Genomic DNA, 27,886 nt, shown 5'->3' on the forward strand with positions numbered 1-27,886 from the left:
ATGGATGGATGGAGAGAAGATGGGTCGGAGGGGTTGTGCTGGGTTGGATGGCAAACGGGTCGGAGGCGACAGGGTGAAGCACAAGGGCATTTTGCTGACGGAGCAGGGTGGAGGGGGGGACATCAGGGCCTCTGGAGGAATTATGGGAGGGGGAAGAAAAGTTCACAACCTTGCTCCGCCCCCCTCCCCGCCTCCAATATATTTCAGATCTAGGTATTCTAGTCGTTATATTTCAGATCTCGATATTCAGATATTTTCCCATTTTTGAGATCAAATGGGGTAAGTGGATTTTCCCAGGGGCGTTTCTCCCCCTCCTCTCCACCTCCCTGTGCCTCATTGGTGCTGAACCTGCGCTGTGTTAACGAATTCCACAAGAGTCTCTCGGGTCGCATGTATGAAATCACGTCCTTGTTCTTCGGTTAGATCATCCCAAATAACTAATAATGCTTTGTTTTATTTATTCGAGTGCGGTCACTATTCACAGCACTGTGCAGAGAGTTTCATAAGCAAAAAGGGAGAGAAGGACATGTCTGTGTCAGCTCCCTGGGGACAATCTAAATTCTGACAGTAGGAGAAGCAGATTAGGGAGGCCAGGGAAGGGAAAGGCAACCCCAATAAGTACAGCCCTTTGCTCACAATATTTAATGTGCATTAGAACTCTGCTTCACCTCTTGGCGTATATTGGTACACACCTCACACCTCTGTGAACTCAGTAGTAAAAAGGGCTAACTAACCTATATTAAGGAATCTTGACTATGGGCCCTTGATCCTTTGCAGGCTCCTTCCTTTCCTTCCTTTTTTTAAATATCTGAATGATTTCTTGTGACTGGCATTAGGACACAATAACCTGCTCCAACATCTGACAGTTCCTTGGACCTAGCTATCTTGTATGAAGCCAAAGGCCAGTACTGTGATCTCTCCCAGAGCTTGTGGGGGTTGTAAGAGAAGTTGGTTAGCATGTGCAAAGTGCACTTTCCTCACTAGGGAATAGCTACAGAAGTGGTCTTTTTGTCAAGGGCCACAAGTTAAGCCCAAGGTATGGGACAGAATCTCTCTGGAGTGCTCTAAAGATCCCATACAATCCCTTCCCCTTGATACTTGACTGTGGTTTTCTCTCTAGTCTATTGAGCCAGTAAATGGGCAGTATTTCCATACTGGAGAGGCAGGCAAGATGCTTGATCTGACTCTATGTCCACTGATTCTCTATTTTCAGATGTGCCACCCATGCTGAAGGTTGGCTACCCATGAATTACATTTCTAGAATTAGGGATCAATGTCAAACAATAGGACATCAAGGCAGCCTTGAGTGCTGGCATTTTTCATTTTAGACATTAATTGATGTTCCTTTTCCAGCTTCGGGGGATGGAAAATGGGGCAAGTAATTTGTATGACCCAAACCTGCTGACTTGCATGGTATTCCTTTTTACCAGGCTGTCGGTCACCTTGACTTGTAAGATGGGAGCAGGTTGAAAACCTAAGTTCAAGAGACTGTAACAGCCTCTCTAGGGATGGGCTAAAATAATATGGTATCAAGCAGGCTCATGTTATCAGATGCCCATATGTGGTCATATCCTAACACCTTTTGCTCCTGACTGCTGGTGTGGCTGAATTGTGGATCAATAGTTTTTGTTCACTTTGATTTATTGGGAATTTATGTTGGGCCTTGAAAATACAGAAAACACCCTGTGTTTCCACATTTTGATTTTTTTTTTGGCTTTTCAAATATAGGGTCAAAGTCGGGCAGTCCACTGAATAAAGGTGTTGGGTTTTTTCCCCTAAAGTTGTCTAGTTGATTAAAAGCCAAATAATCAACTAAATGGTCATATTACTAAATATAGGCACCATTTTGATAATATTTATTTATTATTTGATTTATATCCCACCCTTCCTCCCAGCAGGAGCCCAGGGCGGCAAACAGAAATGCTAAAAACACTTTAAAACATCATAAAAAGACCTTAAAATACATTAAAACAAAACAATGTTAAAAACATTTTTTAAAAAGGGATTAATTAAGGGAAGGAAGCACAAAAATATATATTTAACATTATCTCAGTAATCCTTACAACAGCCCTGTAAGGTAGGGCAATATTATTACCATTTTGCAGATAGTGGGGAGGGTGGGGAGAAATGTCGCTGAAGTCGCATTTGAACTGGGGACTCCCATGCAGAGCCAAAATAGCCTCCAAAAAATAAGCCAGTGTGCCCTTCACCCTCAATCCTACCAGCTAAAAGATCCCAACATTTATTAATCATCTAAACTTCAGATGATTCGTCTACCCACCATTGTCAAAATAAGATGGTATAAGATAGTTCTTTAAAATTGAGTAAAGATATTGAAGAAGATCCTAGTTATTAAAGGTTTATGCAGGAGTGAAACTGTGTGGATCAGGAGAGCAACATGTTCAGTGCAAAAGAGGCTAGCTCATATGGTTTTTTACAAACTGTGACTGAGCTGCTTAAAGGCACTGAAATACACCAGGATGCCATCCGTGCTCTGCATACTGTCAGTAAGATGTATGTATGTTGTGTGTGACCTTAGAGTAAAGGTTGGCAGCTGTAGGTCCATGAGTTAAATCTGCTCCCCTGAGGGATGTCATCTGGCCTCTCAGTTGAGAGCTTCCAGGCAAAAATGGAGACTGGCAAAAGAACTTGCTGACAGGCCGTTTTCAGAAGTGGGGGCTGAGGTACTGGTCCATTACACCTACTTTATTTGTCAAAGGGGCTCTGATAACTACTGGGTGACTTGACCAGTCTGCCCTCTCCATACCTGGTGAATTCCATGTCCAGTCTGGGATAGGAAAATGGACTGCCTTCAAGTCGATCCCGACTCATGGAGACCCTCTGAATAGGGTTTTCATGGTAAGCGGTATTCAGAGGTGGTTTACCATTGTCTTCCTCTGAGGCTGAGAGGCAGTGACTGGCCCAAAGTCACTGAGTGTGCTTCATGGCTGTGGGGATTCGAACCCTGGTCTCCCAGGTTGTAGTCTGGCACTCTAACCACTATGCCACACTGAACCAGTCCCTAAATGTTCTCTTTGCCTAGCCGTGTTAGGGAAATATAAGTGCTCCAGACTCAAGAATTAGTTAAGGTGCAAAGATCAGCAATCTTTGCAGCCTACAAGTTTGTGTTTCTGTGTAGAACTTTAATTCTTATTTTTGATTCAGAGTTTCCAGCGTACACCCTGAAAACAAATTCTAATATGTTCTTTTCTCCCCAACACCCCTCCCTCAAATCCTTCTGGGAAATGTCTCCAAAAATCATTGAGAGTCCTCATCACATTCCATCAATAGATTTTGTTGACACACTACAAAAGCTTGACAAACGTTTTGTGCACACGGTCCCTGTTGTTAATGAGCAAAAAGCCATAAGAAATGCTAAGGGTGCCAACCCCCCCAACCCAGCCACTTTTTTCCCTCCCATTGTACAAATATGCATTAACCCAGTTCATTCCCAATACAGAAATTTAGATTTTTTTTTTATTAATGCTTACAGGTAGCTGCGTGTTAAGAGAACAGGTCAAACTCCTTGTTGAGCAACTGAGATTCTTGATCATCATAGACTGTCTCTAAAGCTTGTTTACCAAAGATTCTCTTGCTGTTTCAGAGAGGTGAATAAATCCAGTTGAATCTGGAGTCCAATATTTTAGAGGAGAGGAGAACAACCTCTACCCCTCCAGATATTGTTTGACTTCAATTCCCATCAGCCCCAGCCAGCCAAAAGCCAATGGTCAGGGTTGATGGGAGTTACAGACCAGCAACATATGGAAGGCTAAATGTTCCCCATCCCAGTTTTAGAAGTACTGTGCTGATAGTGACCCGCAGAAGTGGCTTCACCATTAGATGAGGAGAGAGGCAGCTTCTTCAGTTGGCAAGCCTCTGAACACCAGTTGCTGGAAGCCGCAGGAGCAGAGAGTGCTGTTGTGCTCAGGACCTGCCTGCGGGCTTTCCCTAACAGGCATCTGGTTGTCTACTGTGAGAACAAGATGCTGGACTAGATCGGCCACTGGCCTGATCCAGCAGGGCTCTTCTTACGTTATTATGACTATGAATGTCATTGAGGGTGACAGAACATGAGACAATTCTGATTTCTATAAACAGAATCCACCTAGAAGTCCTGTGCAAGCTGCGCAAAGAACACCACTGTACTTCTATTTTAAGCATCTTGTTCCATCCCCAAATGTCCCTTCCCCTTTCTGTAAAGTTTGGGGGGTGTTTCCTGATGAATAAATGCATCAATTTAGCAGGCCTTTAATTTCTTTTAGATGACCCTGAAAAGGAAAGCATTTTATTTCCATTTAAACCTTAGCTAGAAAAGACAAATGCAATAGAATCAAATGTCCATAATATTTGCATTATCAGAATATATTTGTATAAAATATATACATACGGTGGTGTAGTGGTTAGAATGTTGGAGTAGCTGGGGTGACCTGGGTTCAAATCTCTACTCAGCCACGAAGCTCTGTGGGTGACCCTGGGCCAGACACTGACCTTCAGATGAACATACTTCACAGAGTTATGGGTCTAAAATTGGTAGGGAGAAGACCATGCATATTTCTTTGAACTCCTTAAGGAAAGACAGGATAGAAATGTAATTAAATAAAATGGCTATTAAAAGAAAATATGCATCTAATTTTTTTTTGTAATATTACTTTTAGATATACTTGATACTCAAAGGTCTCTAAGCTACTTATAACAATGTTAAAAACAAAATCAAATATATTGTACTATTTAAAAAACCATTAAAACAACACGCCCATGCAGCCACACGAAGCTTTGGCAGCATACTAATATATCAAATGCCTGGGAAAAAAGGTTAGTCTTTACCTAGCACTGAAAAGATGTCAATGAAGGTGCCAGATGGACCTCACCGCAGAGCATATTTCACAGATGTGGAGCCACAACTGAAAAGGCCCTGTCCCTTGTCACCACCCTCTGAGCCTCCCTCAGAGGGGGGACCTGGAGAAGGGCCTCAGAAGAAGAATACGTATCTCTTGTATAGAGCTTTAGAGTGTTCAGAGCACTTTTTCATGCATAATCTGGTTGTAAGATCAGTCAGTATAATTATCCCCCATATTGCAGATGAAGAAGACTGAGGCTCAGAGAGAATGTCTTGCCTTAAAGCTACCTTCATGAGTTCATAGCAGAGGGTTGATTCTTCCTGATTCATAGCTTAGGATCTTAGCTATGATGCTACCGGAAAGAAAACCCCTATGCTACAAAAAATAATCCGTGCTACAACATACTTGTCCAAATATGAAAGGCTTGCATTGCTTCCAGAAAGTGGGTTTTGGCAAACCTGAAGAGCTTTGCCAAAGAGCAGTCACCCCAGAATGCTGATCTATGGCCTGATCCTTACAATTCTGGCAATTTCAGACTTGCAAACACAACCCTCTGTGTGTGAGTGTGGGTGTGTGTGTGAGAGAGAGAGTGCGCCAAACTTTTCCCCCCACAGACCACTTGGAAATTGTTCATGGTCTTAAGCAGACCACTTAATTATTTTCTTGCCTGTTGTAGCAATTGTAATGTACTGTGCTAGATGCAGTATGATTGTTAATTGTATTTTATTGCTTGTTTTATTTTTCTATATTATATTTTGTTGTGTTACAATTTGCATTCCAAAGAATTCAAACTGTAATAAAATAAAATACAATACAGGAAATAAAAGAAGCAATACAAATATAATTAAAAACGTGGACATGCCACGGACCACCTGAATGAAGCTCACAGACCACTGCTGACTTTGGAAATCCTTGGGCTAGTGCTTCAAAGGGGAACTCTTTCACAGAAACAGCTGTTAAGCTTGATAGGCAATGACACCTCCATGTTCGGGGCAAGATATCTTCAATGACCAGATGCTGAGGGCGAACTGCTGTATTGGAGCAGGTACTAGTATTGTTCAAATTTACCTTACGGATATATGTCAAAGTCCTGGTTTATTCCACTCTTTCCCAACATGTGATAGCTGTCTGATTGCTTTGTCCATGTGGTAAACAAGTCTGTAGTCAATTGCCTTTAGTGTCTGGATGTACCTGGCTGCTGAGAGGCAGTTAACACAGCTCTGGTTTGATGTGGTTCATGCTCTAAGGAAAAATAGCCATGTTGCAGTTGTGTTACACAAACTCAAGTAAACATGGCTCCCCTTTGGTCTGTGAGGAATTATGAGCAAAGACAGCAGAAAGGAATTCTGGGATGTTTTACTGAGGCTGGTCCCCATTCTGAAGCAAATAATGTACTTCAACGCTTTAAAAGGATAGAGATATTAGATGTTTACTCCTGAGCAATTCTTTATCGCTATTGACATTAATTACTCTGCTCTTTGTTCATTAGGACCCCACAGTAGCTTAACAATAAAAAACAGTCTGTGGCAACAAAGTAGCAAAAGAAAAAGTGTTTTGCCTCCACAGGGCCTGTTTATTGTAGCAGCATTGCCTAAAAAAATTGATACCAGAGGGACAATTGTTTTACATGATTAAAATTGGAGGCATACTTCACTTGACCCTAAAAGAAATATATTTGTCACCAGCTCCCAAAACAATGGGCAGGCATCATCTTTGTAACTGCAGGGTAGCCCAGTAAATATTACCTCCAGGTTTCCCGACCATTCCCCATGTCAGTCATGGATGGGCAGCAGAAGTGCTTCTGGGATTCCTCTGCACCTGAGAGCTGTGCTGCATGCACCAGGGATCTTGGAGCATCCTTATTGCCTCTCTCAGAAGGATATTTTTTGCCAATACGTTGGTGTAGAAAAGGGACAATTGATTCTGAATAGGTCCTCTCCACTCCAAGAGAAGTGGATGTAAAATGTCTATACAGTTTGAAATATGGGAAATCTTGGGGGTTTCCCCCCTTCAGTTTTTCTCCTTTCTTCTCCCCCTCTATTTTGCATAAATGGCAATTTTGGAAAAATAAATAGATGCTGTATTGGTTTCTATATCAGATCCAAATATTTCAACTTTTAGGACCTAAAATGCATTATGTATAACAAGGGCGGAGAGCTGCATTTCCTCAGAGGCCACATGCCAGTTGTGGATGGGACCGGAACCAAAAGAGGGCAGGACCACCTATTTCCTCTCTTTCTGCAGCCCCCTTTTCCCCCTCTCTCTCACTCACTGTCTCTCACCCTTTTTCTTTCTCCACCACCCCCTTCTCTCTCTCACTCTTCCTCTTGCCCAGCGGGCTGCAGATTATTCTTGCCACAGGTCTGAACTGCAGCGACTTGCAACGCTCCATCAATTTTGGCTTCTTCTTTCCATTTTTTTCTCCTTCCGGCCAGAGGTCTAAACTGATTGCTTGCAGAGGGCTTTTTACCCTTCTTCCATTGCTCTGTCTCTTTTAGCTTTCTCCTTCCGCCTTCTTTGTCTCCCTACCCCGCATGAAAGTAGGCCTGGGCCACAGGTTCCCCACCCTGATGTATAACAGCATATAAAATTGTACATTTATGAAATGTTTAAGTCTAGTTGCCTTAGTTTTGTTCACACAATCATTACAAATATACCTACTGTTAGAGATGGAGTAGCAAGCTACTGCAACCTAAAGTACTTACACATAATTTAGTTTTTGCCAGTTGGAAAATTAGATTTGGAGAGAGAGGAATAGTTGAAAATAAACCATTAATACTGTAGAAAGCAAAATGACATTTTTGTCATCTAAATTTTGAAACAGCCTTTTTCCAGACGGTATTATCCAGAAACAGAAGAAACCATTTTAAAAACCTGCCTCGGCCGTCAGCTCCAGCCAGCACAGTGAGTGGTCAGGAATGATGGGGTATTCTACTGCAATGACATCTGGATGGCACCACAGTTGTTCCCCCAGTTTAGATGATTGGGAAAGGGTTGTGGTGAGCCCTAAGCTTGTGCACTCCCCCACTGTCACATTGGAACCAACAGCAATTCTCCGGAGGGACTCGGAGAACTGCGAATTGTTCTCACCAAAGTAAGAGGAGGGGGAGCTTAAGAGATTGTAGTTTATTCTCAATCAACTAAAGTTTCAACTGTGGTGATAACGGTTTCTGAAAGAGCAATAGTTTCTGATTATGAGCTTCCATTTAGGTCTCCATGAACTTCAGAGAACTAAAGGTTTGCACAGAATGAAAATGTGTGTCACACTAGTTTGTTTCTTGATTTGGTAGGTGCATTTGCAGGTACAGTACAGACCAGTTTCCTTCACATGCTGCAGATGTTTGAGGAATCTGAAGCAGGTGAGAGGATGTGAGAATGGTACATTTCTGTCTTACAGAGTTATTAGCAAACATTTTGAGGGAGTAAAGTGCAGTATTTTAAAAATATTTTAAAACCTTGCCTTAAAAAGCATTTCACATCATTGTAAAAGAGAAAATATTTCCTGAGTGGGTTTTCTTCCAATTTTTTCTGGAATTCCCATTGGAAAAATGAAGGAAGAACCTTTGTGTCAGGGTCTCTGACCACATCCCAAACCTTCAGTTTGATCTTTAATTTTCCTTTTCGCCCCCGGACCTCAAGAGTGAAGGCAGCAATGGACCCTGGCTGCTTTCACACTGCATTTGATTTCATTATTCTGACAATTTTTTATCTGGTAAGAATTATATTCTTATATATAAAATTATATATAATTTGTGCATTATATTTGACCTTTCTCATGATGTAAAAGTTAGTTCCAGACATTTAGTGGAATACAGTGAAACTTTAGTGCTAATTTTTGTGATAAATAATATCAGAAATAATCTGTTTGCAAGGCTTGGAACCCCAAACATAACAGGAGCTTTGGACTAGCTGCAGGCTCTCACGTGACAGGCATCCTGGCATGCAATGCGTTCCCGCCCTTGAGGCACACACCATTTTTTTCCCTGATGAAAATTGTACCAGCATTCTGGCTTAGGCATGGGTAGCAGCATTCCCTTCCTCCTTTTCCCACACACACCCCTGCATTCAGACACTAACTTGTGCAGTGCATTATGGGGGAACTACAGTATGTATGTGTATATGTGGGAGAATTCTTCTCCATTGGGACCTTTTGCTGGGGGTCCTTAAATAAATTTGAAGACACAGGCTTGAAGCAAAAAGGTAGGCCTTTATTCTTTACAAGCATATGCACATGCAGGGTCAGCCTCCAGAAACATCCAGGAGAAACTGCACTGAGGCACTGTGTGCAAGCTGTTTCATAGAGTACAGGTACAACATGTGACAATGATTTGACCAATCTTATGAGTCCTTGCCCGCATAACATCATTCCAAACCAATCAGAAAGTATTAGCTAACTCCAGTGGTGATTCCAAGGTTCTGTCCATATCATAAATGTTACCATTGTCCTACTGTCTCTTCAAGACTAATGAATTTTGGTTCTAGTTGGAACAGTTACTTATTCTGAATATGCTTCCGTATGCCATTGTTTTCAAATGGGTCAGGCTGACTCAGGCACACCGGAGAAATTTGGACAAGTTCCCTTGAGTTAAGTTTGGGAACCTAACTCAGGGTGTTTGGGAATGTATGAGCACCCCCAGTTCTATTCCTTTGCCATAGGGGTTCTTATGTCCTTATATTTTCTTAGAAATCACATTCCCTTACCTATGAAGTACATAGCTCAAGAGAGGGAATTTTATTTAAAACACTTGAGCTCTTTTTGAAGTCACACAAACAAAGGAAGGAACTGGTTAACTCTGGTTAATCAGCATCCTTCAGCCTCAGAGGCAGGCAAGCAGGCCACCCCAGAAGTACCTTTTTCTTAATGAAAGCACACTTATAGAAGTATAAATATAACTTTTGTTTTAAAATGATTATAAAATCTTTCTATTTCCCTTCATTAAAACATTTAATTATGCTATAAGACTTTTCCTCTCTAGATGGCATTATTGCTATACATAGGAATCAAACTTTAGCACTTTCATTAATCACAACTTTCTCCTGCTCCTTGATTCTGAACAATAGTTAATTAATCCCCAGCCTAGTCAAGTACCAGTTGGTTTGCCAAGAAAACAGGAGATCGGTGTGACCTGTTGCCAATGGCAACAGGTTTGTACCTGCAAGTTCCCTGTAAGCGTGAATCTCAGGACCCCAATAGGCCTGAAGTTCAATATTTAACTCCTTATGATTTTTAAAAGAAATGTGCCTTCTTAATAGTCATTATTATACATGTATGGATATATAAAATTCCCCACTATCTAACGGGTGAGGGATGAAAATAAGATGTTGTTCATTGCAGCTGTGTGAAAGACAGTTGCGCAAAATGCCAGTATATTGGCCAAAAAAGCCACAGTTCCTCAATGTGACAGGTACTGCAGTGTGAAAGGAATTTCAGAAATCAGGATAGAAGCGCTACCATTTTAATCTGTTAAATTAACTCATTAAGCCCCATTACTGAATGCAGCCCCAGAGGGAAGCTACTATAGGAGTGCCCATGTGGCTGTTTCACCAAGGGTCTACTTGGGAGGAAGGGTCGACCTGAGAGCAGCAAGAAAATCTGAATGCAAACAGTGACCCACCAAATGGGCAGAAAGAGGAGGAGCTGGCAGTTAGGATACAAATCTCCCAGTGTCCTCTGGACCATTACCGGGTTAATAGCTCTCTATTAAGTCCCTTAATGTCTAGCTTAGTGCCTGCTCCAGAGCCCCCTGGTTCAGTTCCCATGCTAAGTCTTGGTTATGAATGCTTTGTGGAAGAACCTTTTCTCCCCCCTCCGCTTTGTATTCTGGCCTTCACATCTCTAGGCAACATGGTGGCTTAACTTTTCAAAGCTCTCATGGCACACATCTTGGGAACTATGCCATGGTTTTTCCTAGATAACTGAGCCCATCGTATGCTGAAGTGTACTGAGAAGCTGGTGGGTGCATGTCAAGGGTCAGCAACCTTTTTGGGCCAGTGGAATTTTGAAAAAGTGCTGTGGGGTGTGTGGTGTTACAGAAAATGGCTGCCGTGGGGATAAAGCTTAACACAAAATGGCTGCCACATTCAAAAGAGAAGGAAAAGACCACAAAATGATGTGGGCATGCTCCCCATCAGTAGCAAAAGCACCTACATCACCCACCACCACACTCACTCAGAAAGAGAAGCTGTTTGCACCTCTCCTCTGTTCAGAATAGATGGGAGGGTGGCTGTGGGTGTTCAATACTGGCATCCAATGAAATAAAATGTGGACATGTTTAAGGGCATGTGTTCAGTGTGGGTGAAGCTGAGCAAGTTCAAACAAGGATTGAGCAAAAAGAGTGAACGGTCTCTTGTGGATTTTTGAGGGGATATTCCACAGGCACCATAGGAGGTACTTAGTGGCACCTGCAGGCAAAAAATTGGTGACCACTGGTGTATGTGATACATATTTTGCGGACACTGAAGAGCTAATAAGCTGAGAACACAAGGTAAATGGGAATACAAAAACCCACATGTTTGCATGATGAGATTTGGGATACTGAATAGGAATTCAATTCACAGTTTAACATTTTCGTCAAAGAAGTGTTGTTACATGCTCTAGGTCAGGGGTTCCCAAACCATGGGTCCATCAGCTTCACTCAGGTGGTCTACAATGTGTGTGTAAAAATATAATTAAAAATCATACAGCATCTAGCACAGCATATTACAATTGCTGCACCAGGCAGGAAAATCATTAAGTAGTCCACCAGGACCATCAACAATTTTCAGGTGGTCTGTGTGGAGAAAAGGTTGGAAACTACTGCTCTAGGACTAGGATTAGAATATGCTTTGTCTCTAAGCATAGTATGTTGCTAACAATGAATTATGTTGAAGCCAGTGCCCCTGTGTGGCGCTAAGGGGTGCTGAATTGCAGGAAACAGATATTAACTGTTTAATGGATTGCATTGTCTTTTTTTTTTTTACACTCACAGTACTGCAAGACATAACCCACCCTGCTGCTTTAACCCAGAGGCAGGCATTTTTCATTCCCTGGCAGTTTACCTCTTCCCCCAGCCTAGACTTTCTTGGTGTTCTTAGACCAACCTCTGCCTCTAGGCCTCAGCCCCCCATCTATGATATGGTGATAACAGCCTACCCTACTGAGCTGTTGTAAGGATCACTGAAATAATGTATGCAAAATCTTTGAGCACGTGTGTTTGTAGAGGGTTTTTCTCTTAACGCTATTATATGAATGAATGAATGAATTTATTTCGGTCATGGACCAGCCAATAACGCTATTATACTGCCAAAGGGCCCTGTCATTATGATGGACAATGTACGCATGTAAGGACAGCTTCTCCCTACAGATCTTTGTGGATTGGACAGGTAATCAAGGACAAATTTTGTCCTTGCCCCAATAGTATCCTCACATGCAGCATTTTCTTGTCACTCTTATGGGGCAAATGGCAACTGTTCATTGAAGTGGGAAAAGTAAAAAGGTGCACATGGAGGCACCATGGGGTGGGAGCTAATCCTGCTCCCTTCCCTTAGGTAGCGCAGCAAGAATGAAGCCTCCTTCTGTACACACCGCCCTGCCCCTCTTATCTGCATAAGCTCACCCTGGGAATCCTTTCTTGGTCACTAGAATGTGACAGAAAACATTGAGCGCATGGGATCCAGTGTTGAGAAACTGCTTTTATTTACACAGATAAATTCAGGGGCGGATAGCAGAGCACAAAATGCAATGCAGGCCGTATCAGTTGCAAAGGATAAGTGCATGTGTAAATTGCTACCTTCTGCTTTCAAATATCCATAAATATGCAGCACATGGAAAGATAGGATTCCTGTTGTTATGTATTTTTACATGAGAAAGCATGGACTTTGGGATTTTTTATTTATTTATTAGTTGTTGTTTTTACTTATTTATTTGTTTGTTTATTTATTAAATGTATATCCTGCCCTTCCTCCCAGAAGGAGCCCAGGGTGGCAAACAACAAAACAATTTTTTAAAAAACACTTAATTTTTTAAAACCAAACCAAATGTCCTCATTTCAAGGGTACCGGAAACAATATCTTTCGGCCCCAAATACCTGGCTGAATAGAAATGTTTTTATAATCCACCTAAACATCAGTAATGAGGGAGACAGATGCACCTCATTCCAACCAACATGATCTCTCCCTCACCACCCACCCTGTGCCCACAGGCCAGAAGTTCCCCACTCGTGGTCTAGACTGATTGGCAGTGGCTCCATGGTTTCAGACAGGTGCCTCCCCAGGCCTACCTGGAAATACTAGGGATCAAACCTGGGACCTTCTGCATACAAAGCAGATGTTCTGAGCTGTGGTCCTTCCCCAAAGCAACAATGCCTTACTGAGGTGCCTGGGAACTAGACTGGCATACACATACATAAGAGCATGTTTAGTGGTGGCCCCACAGTTGTGAAATGGCATTCCGAAGGACATCAGACAAGCCCATCCCTTGCGGTCTTTAACAGGGCCTTAAAGATCTACCTCTTTAGCTGCTACTTTTATCTGAGTTGTAGAACTCCCCAATTATTACCAAATAATGTTATATTATGCTGGATTAGTGTTGGTTCCCTTGGCTTTTAATAATATTTTGAAAGTGTCCTTTGAGATTTTGTGGTGGTTTATGGTCTTAAATTGTGGCTTGTAAGCAGCTTTGGGAAGGTTTTTTTCCCTTGAAAAGTGATATACCAATGTATTACATAAAATAAATAAAAATAAGCTGTGGCTTATAGCTCTCTTACAGCTATAAATGTCTACTTACAAGAGTAAGTCTGACTGAGTTCAATAGAGGCTATTTCCAGGAAAGGGAGTTCAAAACTGCAGCCTCATTTTATCTTTGTGCTGCTGAGTGTGTTCTTGATTTTCTTAGATTTGTATCGCACCTTGTCTCAAAAGGTTGGTGCTAGTTACAACACACATAGGAGGTGTTTTTGCTCATTTGAGAATAAACTTAGCTAGTTTTGTTTATGATACTAACATTTTTCTTGCAATGTGCGGTTACCTCTAGTGTGGGACACCTTGTTTGCTTATGTTCTCTCCTTGTGGTATATGTAATCTGGATGTGTTGGGTTTTGTGGCCTGGAGCTTCTGTCTTTCAGGCATGGATATGGAGTGGGTGACTTCACTGGGTTCCTTCTAGAGCTCCTGCGATTATATCAAGGTGCATATGACCATTATGGACACTAATCCAAAATATGCAGTAGGAGTAATCGCAGTTATACTGTGCATATTTGTGGTGACCTGTCTTGATGTTGATTTTGACTGTTTGAAAAAAAAAGTTGCTGGTTGTAGTTTTGGGCCATAATATGGGTTTTCTGGAAATCTGAATTGGAAAACAGGGTAAGTTGCATTTGAAAGTGCAACCATTTGGGGCCAGCAGGCAGATTTGGAAGTGTGAAAAAGTGCCATGGGAGCCAGCCAGTCACAAAATGGCTCCTGTAGTGTGTATGGCATGATACAAAATGACTGCCATGTCTAAGAACAGGAAAAGAGGCAGGAATATAAACGGTGTAGCCATCAATGGGGGAAAGGCACATCACTCGTCACCACTGTGCTTGCTGAGAGAGAAGCTCTTTGCACCTCTGTTCAGATGAATGGGAGGAGAGATTTCCATTTGTGTCATCCAATGAAATGTAGCTATATTCCAAGTAGAACTGGCTGAGCCCATGCAAACAGGAACTGAGTAAGAAGAACAAACACTTTCTTGCTCATTTTTGAGAAAATATTTATTGAGTCCTTTTGTGGGTGCCATAAGAGTTACTGGTGGCTGTGGGTGCTGAGTTGGTGACCCCCCTGCCCTAGAGAGTGATATTTAGTAAACAAAACTGAAAACATTGAAACTGCCAAAATTGTGTAAGGGAGCAATCCAAATTCAAGATCTGCCAGGATGAGCAAGTTTGGAAAAGGAGGATCTTTGGCTGAGCCTGATTAAATTCCTCATCCTTGCTCAGCTGGAGATATGAGCTCAGCTGGATCAGACAAGGCCAGGGTTAGTCCCCAAAAGACATACCCCTGTTCCAAACGTCTTTCAGCTCGGTCACATGATCTAACAACCCTGTAGAAGTTAGACTGGCAAAAAGGGTGGTGCAAGTCAAACACTATTTTAAAGGCTTGCTTTCTTTCTACCAGGGTTGGGCCAGCTCAGCCAGCAGTAGTCCAGCTCCAGAATGGAGTTTGGAATAGGAGTAATATTGAGTGGGAGAGGGAATTTTACTGAGTTCCGGGTGACAAGCTGCTCTTGTCAACATTCTCCACTTCTTTGCAACTAATTGTAGGGAAATGAGCCCTTACATCCTATGTATTTTGGTAGGAAATGTATTCATCCTCATTGATGAAGCAGATTTCAGCCTCGCCCGCTAAAGCTCACGCATATACTTTTCTCCTTCTTAAGTTGCTACAGCGCTCTGTCATTCCCCCCCCCCGTGTGAAACTCCTGGGGGCGTGGCCCCGAAACTGGAAGATCTGCCCCTTTACCCAAAGTGTGAGGTCGAGAGGGCGTGGTTTCCGTGCATTGGGTTTTAATCATAAAAGGGGAGGCAGATGCCCAGGTCAGAGGGTGTGGCCTGTGCTATCTCTTTCCTGGTAAGCCTATCCGGAGGCGTATCTATATGACGGATGTTGACTGAATCCAATGGCATCGCGTCGAGGGCTGGGTGGAACTAGATGCAGTTTAGATGGGAGCGGAGCGGCGCTAAGGAGGTTTTTGTTCCGGGCCCGGCCGCCGCCATCTTGTGTCAGTGCGGGTCGGAGGAGGAAGAGGCAACAGCGCAGAGCGGTGACTCGGCAGCAGCAGCGGCCGCGGCGGGGCCTGACACAGCCTCATTGGTAACCTCGAGGGTCTTCCTTTCCTTCCTTGTCCTGTTTCCATAGAAACAAGAGAACCTTCCCAAGGATGCCTGTCTCCATAGAAACAAGGTTTCCTCCCTGCCAGCCACTCGAGGCCTATCTTCCTGGGATCCAGTACTATGGCTACCTTCCTCAGCCCTTATTAAGAAGCATACTCCCATCTTTTCTCTCCACCTCTCCTTGCCTGTTCCGTAGATAGCCCCCCTCTCCCTTTAATCCCATTCTTCCTTGGGAAACCAGGCTGTAAGAAGCGTTGCTCCTGCCACCTGTATTTGTATCACATTTCGTTTCTTCAGAAATGCCACCCTTCCTATTCTTTCTCCCATTCTCTTCCTTTCCTTTTCTGCGAGAAGAGGAAGAGTAGCCCTAGAGACTGTGGCGGGTCCCCAGTAAAGGGGTGTGATGTATTTTGCCCTGTTCTCCTCTTCTACACGCACACAGAGCCGCAACTTCTTTGGGTGGCTGGGGAAGTGCTTGCTGCCATTAGCTGCGATAGTCCCTCTTCCTTCTTATTTCTTTTTTTCCTCAGGATGGAGGGGGCAGGGATTTCAGAGAAGAGCCAGAATAAAAAATCCAGGGGGTCAGTCAGCAGGGAGCAATGGGCACAGGCAAGTGTTGTGCTAGTCATGGGGAAGGGAAGGGCTAATAGTGCTAGGGGAGGCTGGGAAATGATGTTCATTGCTCTAGTCTTACCATATATATCCCAGCATATATCTGCCTCCTGGCATTGGTGAAAAGGGTTCATCTATTCATCCAAAAAAAAAAAAACAGAAAAGAGCTGAAGGGAGCAAAGAACAGAATAATAGATCTTTCAAGCATGCTGATAGATTGTATGTCTGAGGCAAGTTTAATTTGGGATAGGTGGCTCTGGGAGCCAAGATGTTTCAGTACTGCTTTAATCCCTGAATAGAAGCTTAATCTGATTGGCTATACACTCTTAAAAATATTGCAGGCTCTCTGCATCATTGGTTATAACCATTGCAAGGCTGCAGCTGTTGCCCAGTATTTCCTGTCCCTAAAATGTACAGGTCTCACAAACCTGACCACCAACTACTTTTGCCCAGGTGTCCCAACTCCTCTGCATTGAAATTCAGGCCTGTGTAACTGAGAGTGGTTAATGCAGTGCTTGTTCCAAGGGTTTCTGATGTGAGGAAAAAACAAATTCTATAATTGGGCATATCTTTAAGATTTGGGAATCCACTTTACTGTTAAGAATTTGAAGTAGTCTCTTTAGGCTGGAGAGCGTGGGAAGCCAGGATTATTATTATTATTATTATTATTTATTGAGCTTATATACCGCCCAACTAGCAAGCAGCTCTCTGGGCGGTGAACATAAAAAAAGGTACAGGGAACCTCCTACCCACAGGATTTCTGTCTTAGAATTCACCCTCAGTTTGTTGGCCTCCATCCAGCCCATCACTGCCTCCAGACATCTGTCCATTACCTTCACAGCATCTCCTGATTCAGAAGATGGAACGGAGGCAGAGAATATACTCACTCCAAAGCTCTTTCTGCACTCCCTGCATGTAAATGATGTCTCCCATGTGCTTTCTGTGATGTAATATGAGGTGAACACTCTGACTAAAGCTCTTTCCACATTCCCTGCATCCATATGGTTTCTCCCCTGTATGTGTTCTCTGATGTAAAGTAAGATTACTGCTCTGACAGAAACTCTTTCCACACTCTATGCATTTAAATGGTTTCTCCCTTGTGTGGATTCTTTCATGTAAAGTGAGTGCTCTGATTGAAGGTCTATTGTCCTTGGTGTGCTTCAGGTAAAGAGCCACATCAGCTTCATCTGGGAAGTAATGCCAGTCATGTTCTTCTGTCTGCCTATATATGCTTGTTACAGGGCAGTTTGAACGTGAGTCTGGCAGGGTGCTGCTTGGAAGGAATTTTGACTGACTTGCTCAGGGCAAGAAGTTAACTAGAAGATTGCTCTACTTACTATGACCATTTATTGGCACTCTTTCTTTAGAATTTGTTCCAGTGTGCAGAATGATGGCAGGCGTGGCTTGTGGGTTGAAACAACTGAGTGTCAAAAGTTTTGAGAGAACTTGCAGCACTTTGCATGACTGATCTGACTTTCTTGATAGTAGCACTGTTAACAAGCTCTTCTGGCACTAACCTCAACCTATAGGGGGAGAGTAAGGAGCCAGGGATCCTAGCCTCAGAAGGGTTTATAGCAGGAAGGCAAGGAAATCAGTAGTATTTCATCTGTGCTTAGGATCATCTGTCAGTTCCATCTCATGAGTCTTCCCTCTCCTCCCACCAAATCACTTGGATAGACCTGTCTCCGTCTGTTCTTATCTTGGTGATCAGTGGCTTGTTTAATATAGGCTGGGATTTTATTCTTAGTCCTTGGTAGAGTGGAAGGCTTGTGTTGTTAAAGTTACTGGGTCCAAACCACATTGATCTATATTCCTCTCCCTTCTAGTGTTTCAGGCTTAACATTTTGCCTCAAGGAACAGTTGTCTTAGCCAGCCTCCTTTGCTGTTCAGGTTCCAGATAGCTGAATTAGAATCAAATACAAAAAAATGTATAGGTTAAATGATGTACATCCCTACATAACAAAATAGTAATCCAGATTAAAAGTTTGTCTCATAATTGTTAGGACTTTGACAAGCCCATGTTTCCAACTCCCACCATAGCTTGATTACTAGGTCTGGCTTCCAGCTGTTCCTCACTTGTTAGCTGCTATCCTTGTTCAGTGTGAACAGTTTAGCATTCAGCTACATGTGCCACCTTGCAAAGATCTGATTTGTAGATACACTGCTTACAGTGGGCTCCTAGGAATGGGCACTTATGTAGAAGGAAACATCCTTAATAATGCCAGTCCAGTATGGAAAGGTCTACATCTTGTGCATATATCACAGGAGAGTTTGTTCCACTCCCACTCTTTCCTCCCTTGTCTTTCTGGAGCATTTATCTGGTTGTGAGATGATTAATTATGACATGGAAAACTCTTGCTTGTTCTTTCCCTCAGGTGCCAAGTTCCATCTAGTGTGCCTGGTCACATTTCCCCAAATGGGTCTTCTGTCCATGTTGTTAGTCGGTTTTTGCCAGACCTAAATCCAGAGCGTGAACAAAAACAGAATAAATTCCTAGTTGTTGATTCTCTTGCAGGAGAGGCATCACCTAGCAAAGGGGGACGAGAAAGTTTCTGTCCTTTAAAGCTGGCCTTTTAAAGCTGGCCTTTTAAAGTTGGCCTAAGTGCCAACGAGAGCCAGTGTGGTGTAGTGGTTAAGGCAGCCTTTCCCAACCAGTGTGCCTCCAGATGTTGTTGGACCACAATTCCCATCTTTCCTGACCATTGGCAATGCTGGCTGAGGCTGATGGGAGTTGTGGTCCAACAACATGTGGAGGCACACTGGTTGGGAAAGACTGGGTTAAGGTGTTGGACTATGACCTGGAAGACCAGGATTCAAGTCCCTACACAGCCATGAAGCTCACTGGGTGACCTTGGGCCAGTCACTGCCTCTCAGCCTCAGAGGAAGGCAATGGTAAACCACCTCTGAATACCACTTACCGTGAAAACCCTGTTCATAGGGTCGCCATAAGTCAGAATCGACTTGAAGGCAGTCCATCATCATCAAGTGCCAGATGCTGATTGTACAGTTATTCTGATTAAGTTGAGTCTGGCTTGCTTCTTCTGTTGATGCTCTTTCTGAGGTTCAAATAAGATTAAACGTCTTCAAATGTTTCTGTTGCAACTCATATGTTTCCTTCCACCAGGCTAATTTTTGTCTGATAAAACCTTGTGCACTCGTTAATTTCCAGTGATGTAATATGAGGTATTGGGAGTGCTTAACCAAGAAGTGCCCATGTTGCCCTTCAGTTCTGCTATCTTTTTTCTTGTTGTTAAGACAATTGGAACTATGCTTCCTTGATTTCCTTTATGGATTAATTGTTTTGAAGTTTGGTGGTCTCTGGGAACACAGTGCACATGAATTTATTTGCTGGATAGCATATCTGCCACAGAATTCCTAGATAGTACAAAGAATTCTGGTATACAGTCTTAGTTTGGCATAGCACTAGTTAGGTCTGTTTTTTGAGTGCAACCTAGAATGTGCCCCACGCTCCCCCTGCTGCTGTCAATTGCTGAGGAAGATAAGTAGTGGTCAACAAACAGTCCTTGTGAGAAATGTGCTCTCTATGTCAGATCTTTTAATCAGGGACTAATTAGGTTCCAAATAATTTCAAGGTTATTAGGAAAACTACTGGGTTAGACTGTTGCTTGTTTAGAACCCAAGACAAAAATTTCCCTCTGTATAATCTGTTTTACCTTTTGGGTTTCTACTGCCCATTGATGCTATGCTAGAAATATGCTGTGACATTGGATGAGGTGTATAAGAAGGTGGGAGCTCTTTTGGGGCTCTCAACCAAATGATTACATTGTTCTGTAGCCTTTAATTCAGTTGCATATAGTTGGCCAAGCTCATTACTCATTGGAGATGCACCTTCTTAAACAATAGTCACACTGAAAATTGCTGAGCTCACTGCGTACCTGCTTTTATTAATCAGCTGTGGTTTCCTCAGTCCTCCCTGCGTAGAGGATGGATTAACTCTGAATGGATAGCTTGTGTCCTTGCCACAGATTCAAAATTATTGGAATTATCAGGACCATGGACCCAAGCAGAGACAAGTTTTTGCATTAAACTAATATTACAAAGTATATCTCAGAGAGTCTGAAGGGAGTTTTTTTTTTTAACATATGGACTATTTATATAATGGCTTTCCCCTATTCCTACTTGAATTGCTTTGTGCTGTTTCTGGATTTGTGATGCCAGTATCTTGGTTCGTTATTACTGTATTGGCTGTGATATGAGAGGAATGATATTCCATGCATTATCAGGGCATGTGTTTTAGCTTAGTAATATTAAATTGATCCTGTCCTCTACAAATTCTCGTAATGGCTACTGATAAAGCACACAGAACTTTTAGCTGAGCAAGTGTGTATACGCACATTCCACTATGTTCTGAATTTGTGAAAGCCAAGATTCTTCTTGTTTTATAGATTTGCAAAAATCCCAGTATCACCAGCATTAAGAAAAACTACCATAGTGGTGAACAGTATAAAATTACATTCAAAATACACTTACAAATCAATGGTTCCGCTCTTCATGGAACGCATGGGCACACAGATGGGTTTTAAGCAGGAGTCTAAATGTCAATACTGTAGGTGTCTGCCTGATGTTCATTGGAAGTACATTCTACACTAAAGGCCCTGATCTTAAAGAACATAAGGTGAACCTTGGGAGCATACAGCACTACTAAGAGTATCTCTCTCAAAAATCAAAGTGTTTAGGCAGAAGTTATATAAGGTCAGGCGTACCTGGAGGTAACCTAGTTCCAAGTTGTTCAGGGCTTCGTATGCCAATTGCAAGACCTTTACTTATGTAAATGAACCTATTATCTCCCTCTTCACTTATCACAATGTACCATTCAAAGCCCATAACTTGAACAATAAAATGATTTCTGGAAATTCTGTTAACACTTCCTGGGCACCTTTTTAAAATATGCCAATAGACCAGGTCAGATTTTGGCTGTTATGTAAGACTGTCTTTTGAGTTTGTTGACAGACAACTGTTTCTTTAGTTCTCCATTAATTAGTGTTCAGGGTCTCCCCCCCCCCAGCTGAAGGCTTTCTCTTTGTTCCTTTTGCTTTTTCATTTTTTACAGGAGCAGTGGGCTTTGTGGTCTTTGTATTTGGAGTCCATAGTGTTGAGTGTATATGGTATATACCTTTTCCCTTGCTGGGTGATTGAAGACTTTCTCTTTAAAAGCCAGCAAAGCAGTTGCACTTGCCAGAAGGTGAAGTGGTGAGGATGAGGACATTTGCTTGAGCGTATGCTAACTGCCATCTTCACATAGTTCCTTAAATGAGCAAGGAATCTTCCATTTGTCTATAACAACTGCATTTCACACACACACACACCTGCATGCACAAAACATTAAATATGTGCTCTTAAAGCATGTATGCCAGCATCAAACATGTATTTTCAGCTTCATATATCAAATAGGTGCACACTCTGGTTGTGGCTCCCTATCACATGTACATACAGTGATAAACTTGCATTGTCGTGTGACATGAGAAGTGACCCTCAATTAGAAATTTTATATACTATTTTTGACATGTGCGTTTATTCTAAATTAACTGACCTGAATTGGGTTTCAGTTTGCATGGAATGGCTTCCGCTCTCATCTTTGCTTTTAAGCTTAGCATCCATTGGTATTTTGGTTTACTGCTGAAATAATACTAATCCCCAGCATTAATTGTGTTTGTCCATCCTGAGATGCTTCCTTCCTTTGAAATCAAGCAGAAATAGGTGCTAGATGGGAACTCTGGACTAGAGTATCTTTCCCACCCACCCCATGCATATGACCCACAAGATGTAAATGACCCACAAGAAAATATGGAGTAGTTTTGTGGGATAATTGGAAAGCCAAACTGCTGCACCCATAGAATGAGTTAATGTGCTGCTTCTGAAGAATTCATGTGTAGCCATCTACCCTGTGCCTTTACCTAAGCCTGCTCTGTCTCCATGAATGAAACTGATGAGATATATGCTTGCCTCATATACTAGAGGGGGGGAAACAAATGTGGGTAAATGGCTACTGGTCTGGGGGGGCCTGGTTTTTATTAAAGCCCTTAAATGTTGTCAGCATACCTTCCAGAGTAAGAGAGTATCTTTGCTGTGACTAGATTATACTTGCTATCTGAGCTAAGTGTGCATAACTCTGTTTTTTTTTGCTACATTGTCCCCTTTTACTAAACTAAGAGAAGTCTGTACTTAACAATTCATACTATAGAAATAAGTTATAAGAAAGTAAAAGGAAGCATTTTCTATTAATTATTCTTAGCATTTATTTAATGAATTTCAAGTCTTCAAAGCACTTAATAGTCATCATCTCAGTAATCCTTTTGCAAGTTCAAGGTAGACTGCATATAATATTATGCAGATACAGTGGCTGAAGCTGAAAGAATACTGACATACCTAAGACCCTACTTACAGGTAGGGCTAAAGGTGTACTGAGAGCCAGTGTGGTGTAGTGGTTAAAGTTTTAGACTGCGACCTGGGAGACCAGGGTGCGAATCCCTACACAGCCATGAAGCTCACTGGGTGACCTTGGGCCAGTCACTGCCTCTCAGCCTCAGAGGAAGGCAATGGTAAACCTCCTCTGAATACCGCTTACCATGAAAACCCTCTTCATGGGTCACCATGAGGCGGAATCGACTTGAAAGGCAGTCCATGTAAAGGTGTACTGGCAACATCCTAGCCTAGAGCTTACCTTGCTAGCTGCTATAGTACATCAGTGCTCTTTTTTTTTTTACAAGTTATTGTCAGCCCCATGCTTCCTTTTCTACCTTATAAAAGCCCTTCTTAACCTAAAGTACCCTAAGATGTGAGGGATAAGTCCAGATGTCCCTCTCTTCTCCCTTACCCCATGGCCCTTAGGTATAGGATGCTCTTTTCTTGCCTGTCACATTCTGTCAAGACTGTCTTGCCTGCTGGAAGGCCATGTCTGTTGCTTCTTGCTGACGTGTCTTTCAGATTCTGGTTTCTCCTAGCTAAGGAAATGCAGTCACTTGTCACCAACTTGCTGTATCTCTGTTGGCTGGTTGCATGGGGTGCAGAAATGCTGTTAGTTAATTTAAGTTCAGCATATGGTGAAGCAGCCGGGTGCTGTCAAAACGGATGCTCATTCATTGAGCTAGCGAGAAAACAGTGCAATAGCTCTGCTGGAATGCAAGCAGTTGTTTGTGCCATGGGAGGATAAGAACAGAGCTGTCAATGGAGTGCTGTTATCCCAGCTGTCTGTCTCATGCCCCAAGAATAAAAGCAGTACTTGTGAATAGGTTTAAGAAGGGACTACAAAACTGGCTTAGATTTAGGACGTTTGGGCATTGAGATTGGTGTTTGGGGAGGAAGTTGGGATGTAGTTGTATTTCCCTCCTTTACCTATGATTTGTGATGTTTTGTGGTCTTCCTTCACACTTTCTGCTCATCTATGAAATCTCCATTAACAGAAGGTAGATAGTGGTCTGTTGAAAAACCAGTGGCCAATTTCTAGTGGACCACCTTGTCTCTGCTGGGTTCACTGCAAAAGTCCTGCAGTTGGGTCTGCCTTGGCAATGCTGTTTATGTCCTGAAGCAAGTGTGCCTACTCAGGATTACTTAGCAAGGTTAATGTTAAAAGATACTAAGTTGGTACTCTTGCTTTGTAAATTTTGAAATGTATAGATAGGGGGATTTGGGTTAAAAGAAAAAGAAGCCAGTACAAGGCAGAAGATGACTGATCTCTGGGGTATATGATGCAACTTATCTGAACTCTATCCACCTGGGATAAATCCGCACATTATAAAAGCCATTTAACTCTCTCAATTTGGGTAGCATAACCATAAATTGTAACTCCTGATAATCCCAAGAAGTTTTCATTATTTGGACAGTAATCCCGAGCACACCTCCCAGGGAATTAGTTCTGTTGAATTCAGTGGGGCTTATTTCTGAATAGGCACATATTAGGGTCAACCTGCACATCTCTGGTGGTATAGAAATAATGATCATTAGGATACTTTTTGGGCAGGTTTCTACAGAATCGCCCCATTCGGAGCTGTTGGAGAGTTCTTTGGACCTATAGAGAACTTAATTGCATTACTTCATACTTTTCCTTGATCTTCTGAACCCATTGCTTGGAAGTTCCCAGTGATCTAACCTCTGCCAGCTAAGGCTGATTGTTCCCCGGCTGACTCATTTCCAGCCCCTCCCTAGCCAGTTCTGTCTGTATGACTTTTGATTTGTTCTGTAGAAAACTGGAGAACTCTGTTGGGAGGGAACAGTCCAGTGAGGTCATCTGATTCAGATGCCTCTGAGTTGGGCTACCAGTTCCACAGGGGTGGCACTGAGATTTTTAGCACCTTTAAACAGTAGATTAGTCTATTAAAGATTCTCTTCTCAGAAACAGAAGGCAGTAAGAGAGAAGCAGGATAGAACTACCCAAGTGTCTTTAACCACTAGCCTGGGTATGAAAGGTGGTGTCTTTTTATGTTGATGTATAAGACATCTGGTAGCACAGAAGCCCCTAAACTGATGCTCTGGGAAATCAGTGATTCCGGAAAGAGGCCATTCCCTCTTGTATTTTTGGTGCTGCAACATAAAATTAACTGTTATGACTTGTGCTTTGGTACAACAGTAAGTGCCTCCAATGGAATAGTCCCTTTTGCATACCCTAAGAGGCCAGTGGCATCAGTCCTTCAAATGAAGGAGTTATGTGATCCATCTGGCAACAGAGATCTGCTTAGGGTCAAGATGGAGGTACTGTCACTTTCTATGATCCATTCATTGCAGTAGTCAAGTTTTGCTCCCCATGCCTTTTCAGCACATTAAATCACAGTCATGTGTATTTGACCAAAGCCAGAATTCTATTGCAAAATGCCATAATTGTGGGTCTTTGTGCCTTACAAGCCAAGCTATGTATTCTTAACTAGTTGTATTTTCTCCTTTACTCCATTCAGATGTCCAGCTCGCCGTTGTCCAAGAAGCGTCGCTTGTCTGATTCAGAGACGAAGACGGGTTCAAACTGCTCTTCTGGCAAATCCGTACAGACTGATCTGCGCGAGGCGCCTGCCAACGTAAGACATTGGGTTAATTAGTGTACCATCCTGCTGAGTCACTTATATCTTGCTTCTTATATGGGGGAACTTTTATATCTGTTCCAAGAAGAAACTAACCCAGACCTAGCAGCCTTAATTTTATTATTGGAAAAGGGTCTGTTGCTGTGATAGGTGTGGCAGAGAGAATGTCTATATGTTGCAGGTGGCTGTTGGGCCATCCTGTAAGGGCTGCTGGTGATGAGAGATTTGGCTGCTATCATGTTTCCAAGTGCAGCAGGTTACTTTTTCCTCTAAGGTGGCAGTTTCGTGGAAGGAAATAAAAGGGTGCACTTGGGGACACCATTTAGATGTAGACTAAACCTGCTCCCAGGTGTTGCCCTCAAACCTCTTACAGTCTTGACAGTTGCAGTCCTCCCAACCTCTGCTGCTGGTGGAACTCGGTGGAGCCACTGAGAACCAAGCTAGCTACTCTGCAAACAGTGTTCAAGGTAGCTATCATAAAATCAATAGAAGAACTTACAGTTACACAGAATACAATAGTTGGTTGGGAATTGGCTATCTCATTAACCAGTCAGGTTCTCTGCTTCTATGCTACCAATTGTTTGAGGCCTTCAGTCATTCTAAAAGAAGCAAATTAGTGCAAGCCAGCATTACTGCCTCTAACTTCAGGCTTTTTTCATCAATTACAGCAGAGGATCTCATGCCCTATTATAATGCGTGCAAGTAGCAGGAAACTGGCAAGAGTCCTCCTTATTCATTCATTTTCAAAATAAAGGAACTAGCAGCATGACTTACAGCAGCCATCATTTCTAACTCTGTCTCAGGTCTCTATTTGGGCTATAAAGATCTCAAATTATACAACTCGAAAGCCAAAATTCAGTACTTGGGGTACATTATGCAGACTGAGTGTGTAGGCATACTACATTTTGGTCCCATTTGCTGAATGAGGAGAAGTCAAATATTGGGAAGCCACTATTGTGAAACACGGGGAAGTAGTAGAGAGCTAGAAGGGTTGGGTCAGCATGGTGAGAGACAGAGCTCCAACTCTGCTACCTGACTGTAGGCAAACTTAGCTGGGTCCCTGCGGAAACTAGCTGTGCATGTTAAGTTTTTGTCAACAACCAGGGGCCTGGGAATATGTATTCATGTAATTTTTTACAGTAGTCATTGCATTTTTACTAGTTTTGTACTTGTCAGTATTCCACTTGCTCCATTATCCCCCTTTTATATTTCTTCTTTTTCCCTCCAGGGTATGGCCAAGAATGGAAGTGAAACAGACATTGATGAGGGTCTGTACTCAAGGCAGCTGTAAGTACCAGAAGAAGGAGAGGGAGGGGTCATCATGAGAGGTGCACTGCCAGTACTAGTATGTAAGAGGCAGAGGGGAGGGGAGCTATGGTCCTATTCTGTTGTGGCTGTTGACCTTCAGCAGTTTCTCAGATGCTGAGAGGCAACTCTTTGGGCAAGATGCCTGGTTTTCCAACTGGGCAGGTAAGGATCTAAAATTAACCCTTTGGGGTTCTCCCTTTCCCCCCTTGTTCTGAGTAGATACGTGCTGGGCCATGAGGCCATGAAGCGAATGCAGAATGCCAGCATTCTAGTGTCAGGCCTGCGAGGACTGGGTGTGGAGATTGCCAAGAACATCATCTTGGGTGGAGTTAAATCTGTCACAATTCATGACCAGGGTGTGGCTGAGTGGTCTGACCTCTCTTCCCAGGTAGGGTCCTCCTGCATTTACTTAAATGACCTAAGGTGTGCCACCTCTGGTAGTCAGACTGCCCCATACACTCAGTATTCCATCCACATCTCTCTCTCTTTCTCTCCCCTCCCTCCCTGCCCCCAGTTCTACCTACGTGAGGAGGACCTGGGAAAGAATCGGGCTGAGGTATCCCAGCCACGGCTTGCTGAGCTCAACTCCTATGTACCTGTTACTGCCTACACTGGGCCCCTCAGTGAGGACTTCCTCAGCAACTTTCAGGTACTTTAAAGCAGTCTGTTGAGAACTGGGCTTCTCCACATAAGGGAAATATTGGTTTTGTTCTCAGCAAAAAGGAAGTCTAGAAACCAGGATATAAGAATTGCTTTGGATCAGATCAAGGGTCCACTTAGTCTGGTATTCTGTCTTTAGCGTATTGTCCCATACTTCAAGGTTCTATTTAAATATTTTAATTCATGTGCATCACCTTTGTACTTGTACTTTGGAGACAACCTATTTGAATTTCTTTTTAGTCTGCCTGGAAGTTTGCCATCATGAACCATTTTTGTCATCTGAAGGCCAGGTTACTTCACTGTTTACCTGACTCCAGAACATTTAGGAATATTAGATAACACAAGTTCCAGTATAAATCCTTGTGGAGAGGCAGGAACTGCACTGGCTGTTTTAGGCGTCACTCAAATGCAGCTTTGCTGTATACTTCTCCATGTTTTCTGCTGCAGTTCGTCTAATCCTGTGGAGGCATATAGTTGAATCATCTAACTATAGGAATTCAGGAGTGAGAGGTTCTGAGAAATCTAATGTTCTTGAAAGCAGAGGTTCATGATGCTATGGGTGTCTATAAGAATCATATGTCTATATGAATCCTCC

The 27,886-nt window shown here is 42.7% G+C and overlaps 1 protein-coding gene across 3 annotated transcripts in view; it reads left to right on the forward strand.

Moving 5' to 3' along the window:
• The window catches only part of UBA1 (ubiquitin like modifier activating enzyme 1), a 45,611-nt gene that overhangs the window by 205 nt on the left and 17,520 nt on the right, over positions 1 to 27,886 (forward strand). Inside the window, exons 1-6 of one of the 3 annotated variants that reach the window (XM_061614420.1) lie at positions 15,506 to 15,665; positions 16,216 to 16,294; positions 25,204 to 25,320; positions 26,552 to 26,610; positions 26,851 to 27,019; positions 27,146 to 27,280. In XM_061614420.1, the coding sequence (XP_061470404.1) occupies positions 16,217 to 16,294; positions 25,204 to 25,320; positions 26,552 to 26,610; positions 26,851 to 27,019; positions 27,146 to 27,280 (558 nt within the window). In that variant the 5' untranslated portion in view covers positions 15,506 to 15,665; position 16,216. Of the gene's footprint in view, positions 1 to 15,505; positions 15,666 to 16,215; positions 16,295 to 25,203; positions 25,321 to 26,551; positions 26,611 to 26,850; positions 27,020 to 27,145; positions 27,281 to 27,886 lie in introns of those variants that run through there. The other 2 variants (XM_061614421.1, XM_061614423.1) reach the window with 2 other exon arrangements.

This window comes from Rhineura floridana, chromosome 3, assembly GCF_030035675.1.
Source record: "Rhineura floridana isolate rRhiFlo1 chromosome 3, rRhiFlo1.hap2, whole genome shotgun sequence".
NCBI lineage: Eukaryota > Metazoa > Chordata > Lepidosauria > Squamata > Rhineuridae > Rhineura > Rhineura floridana.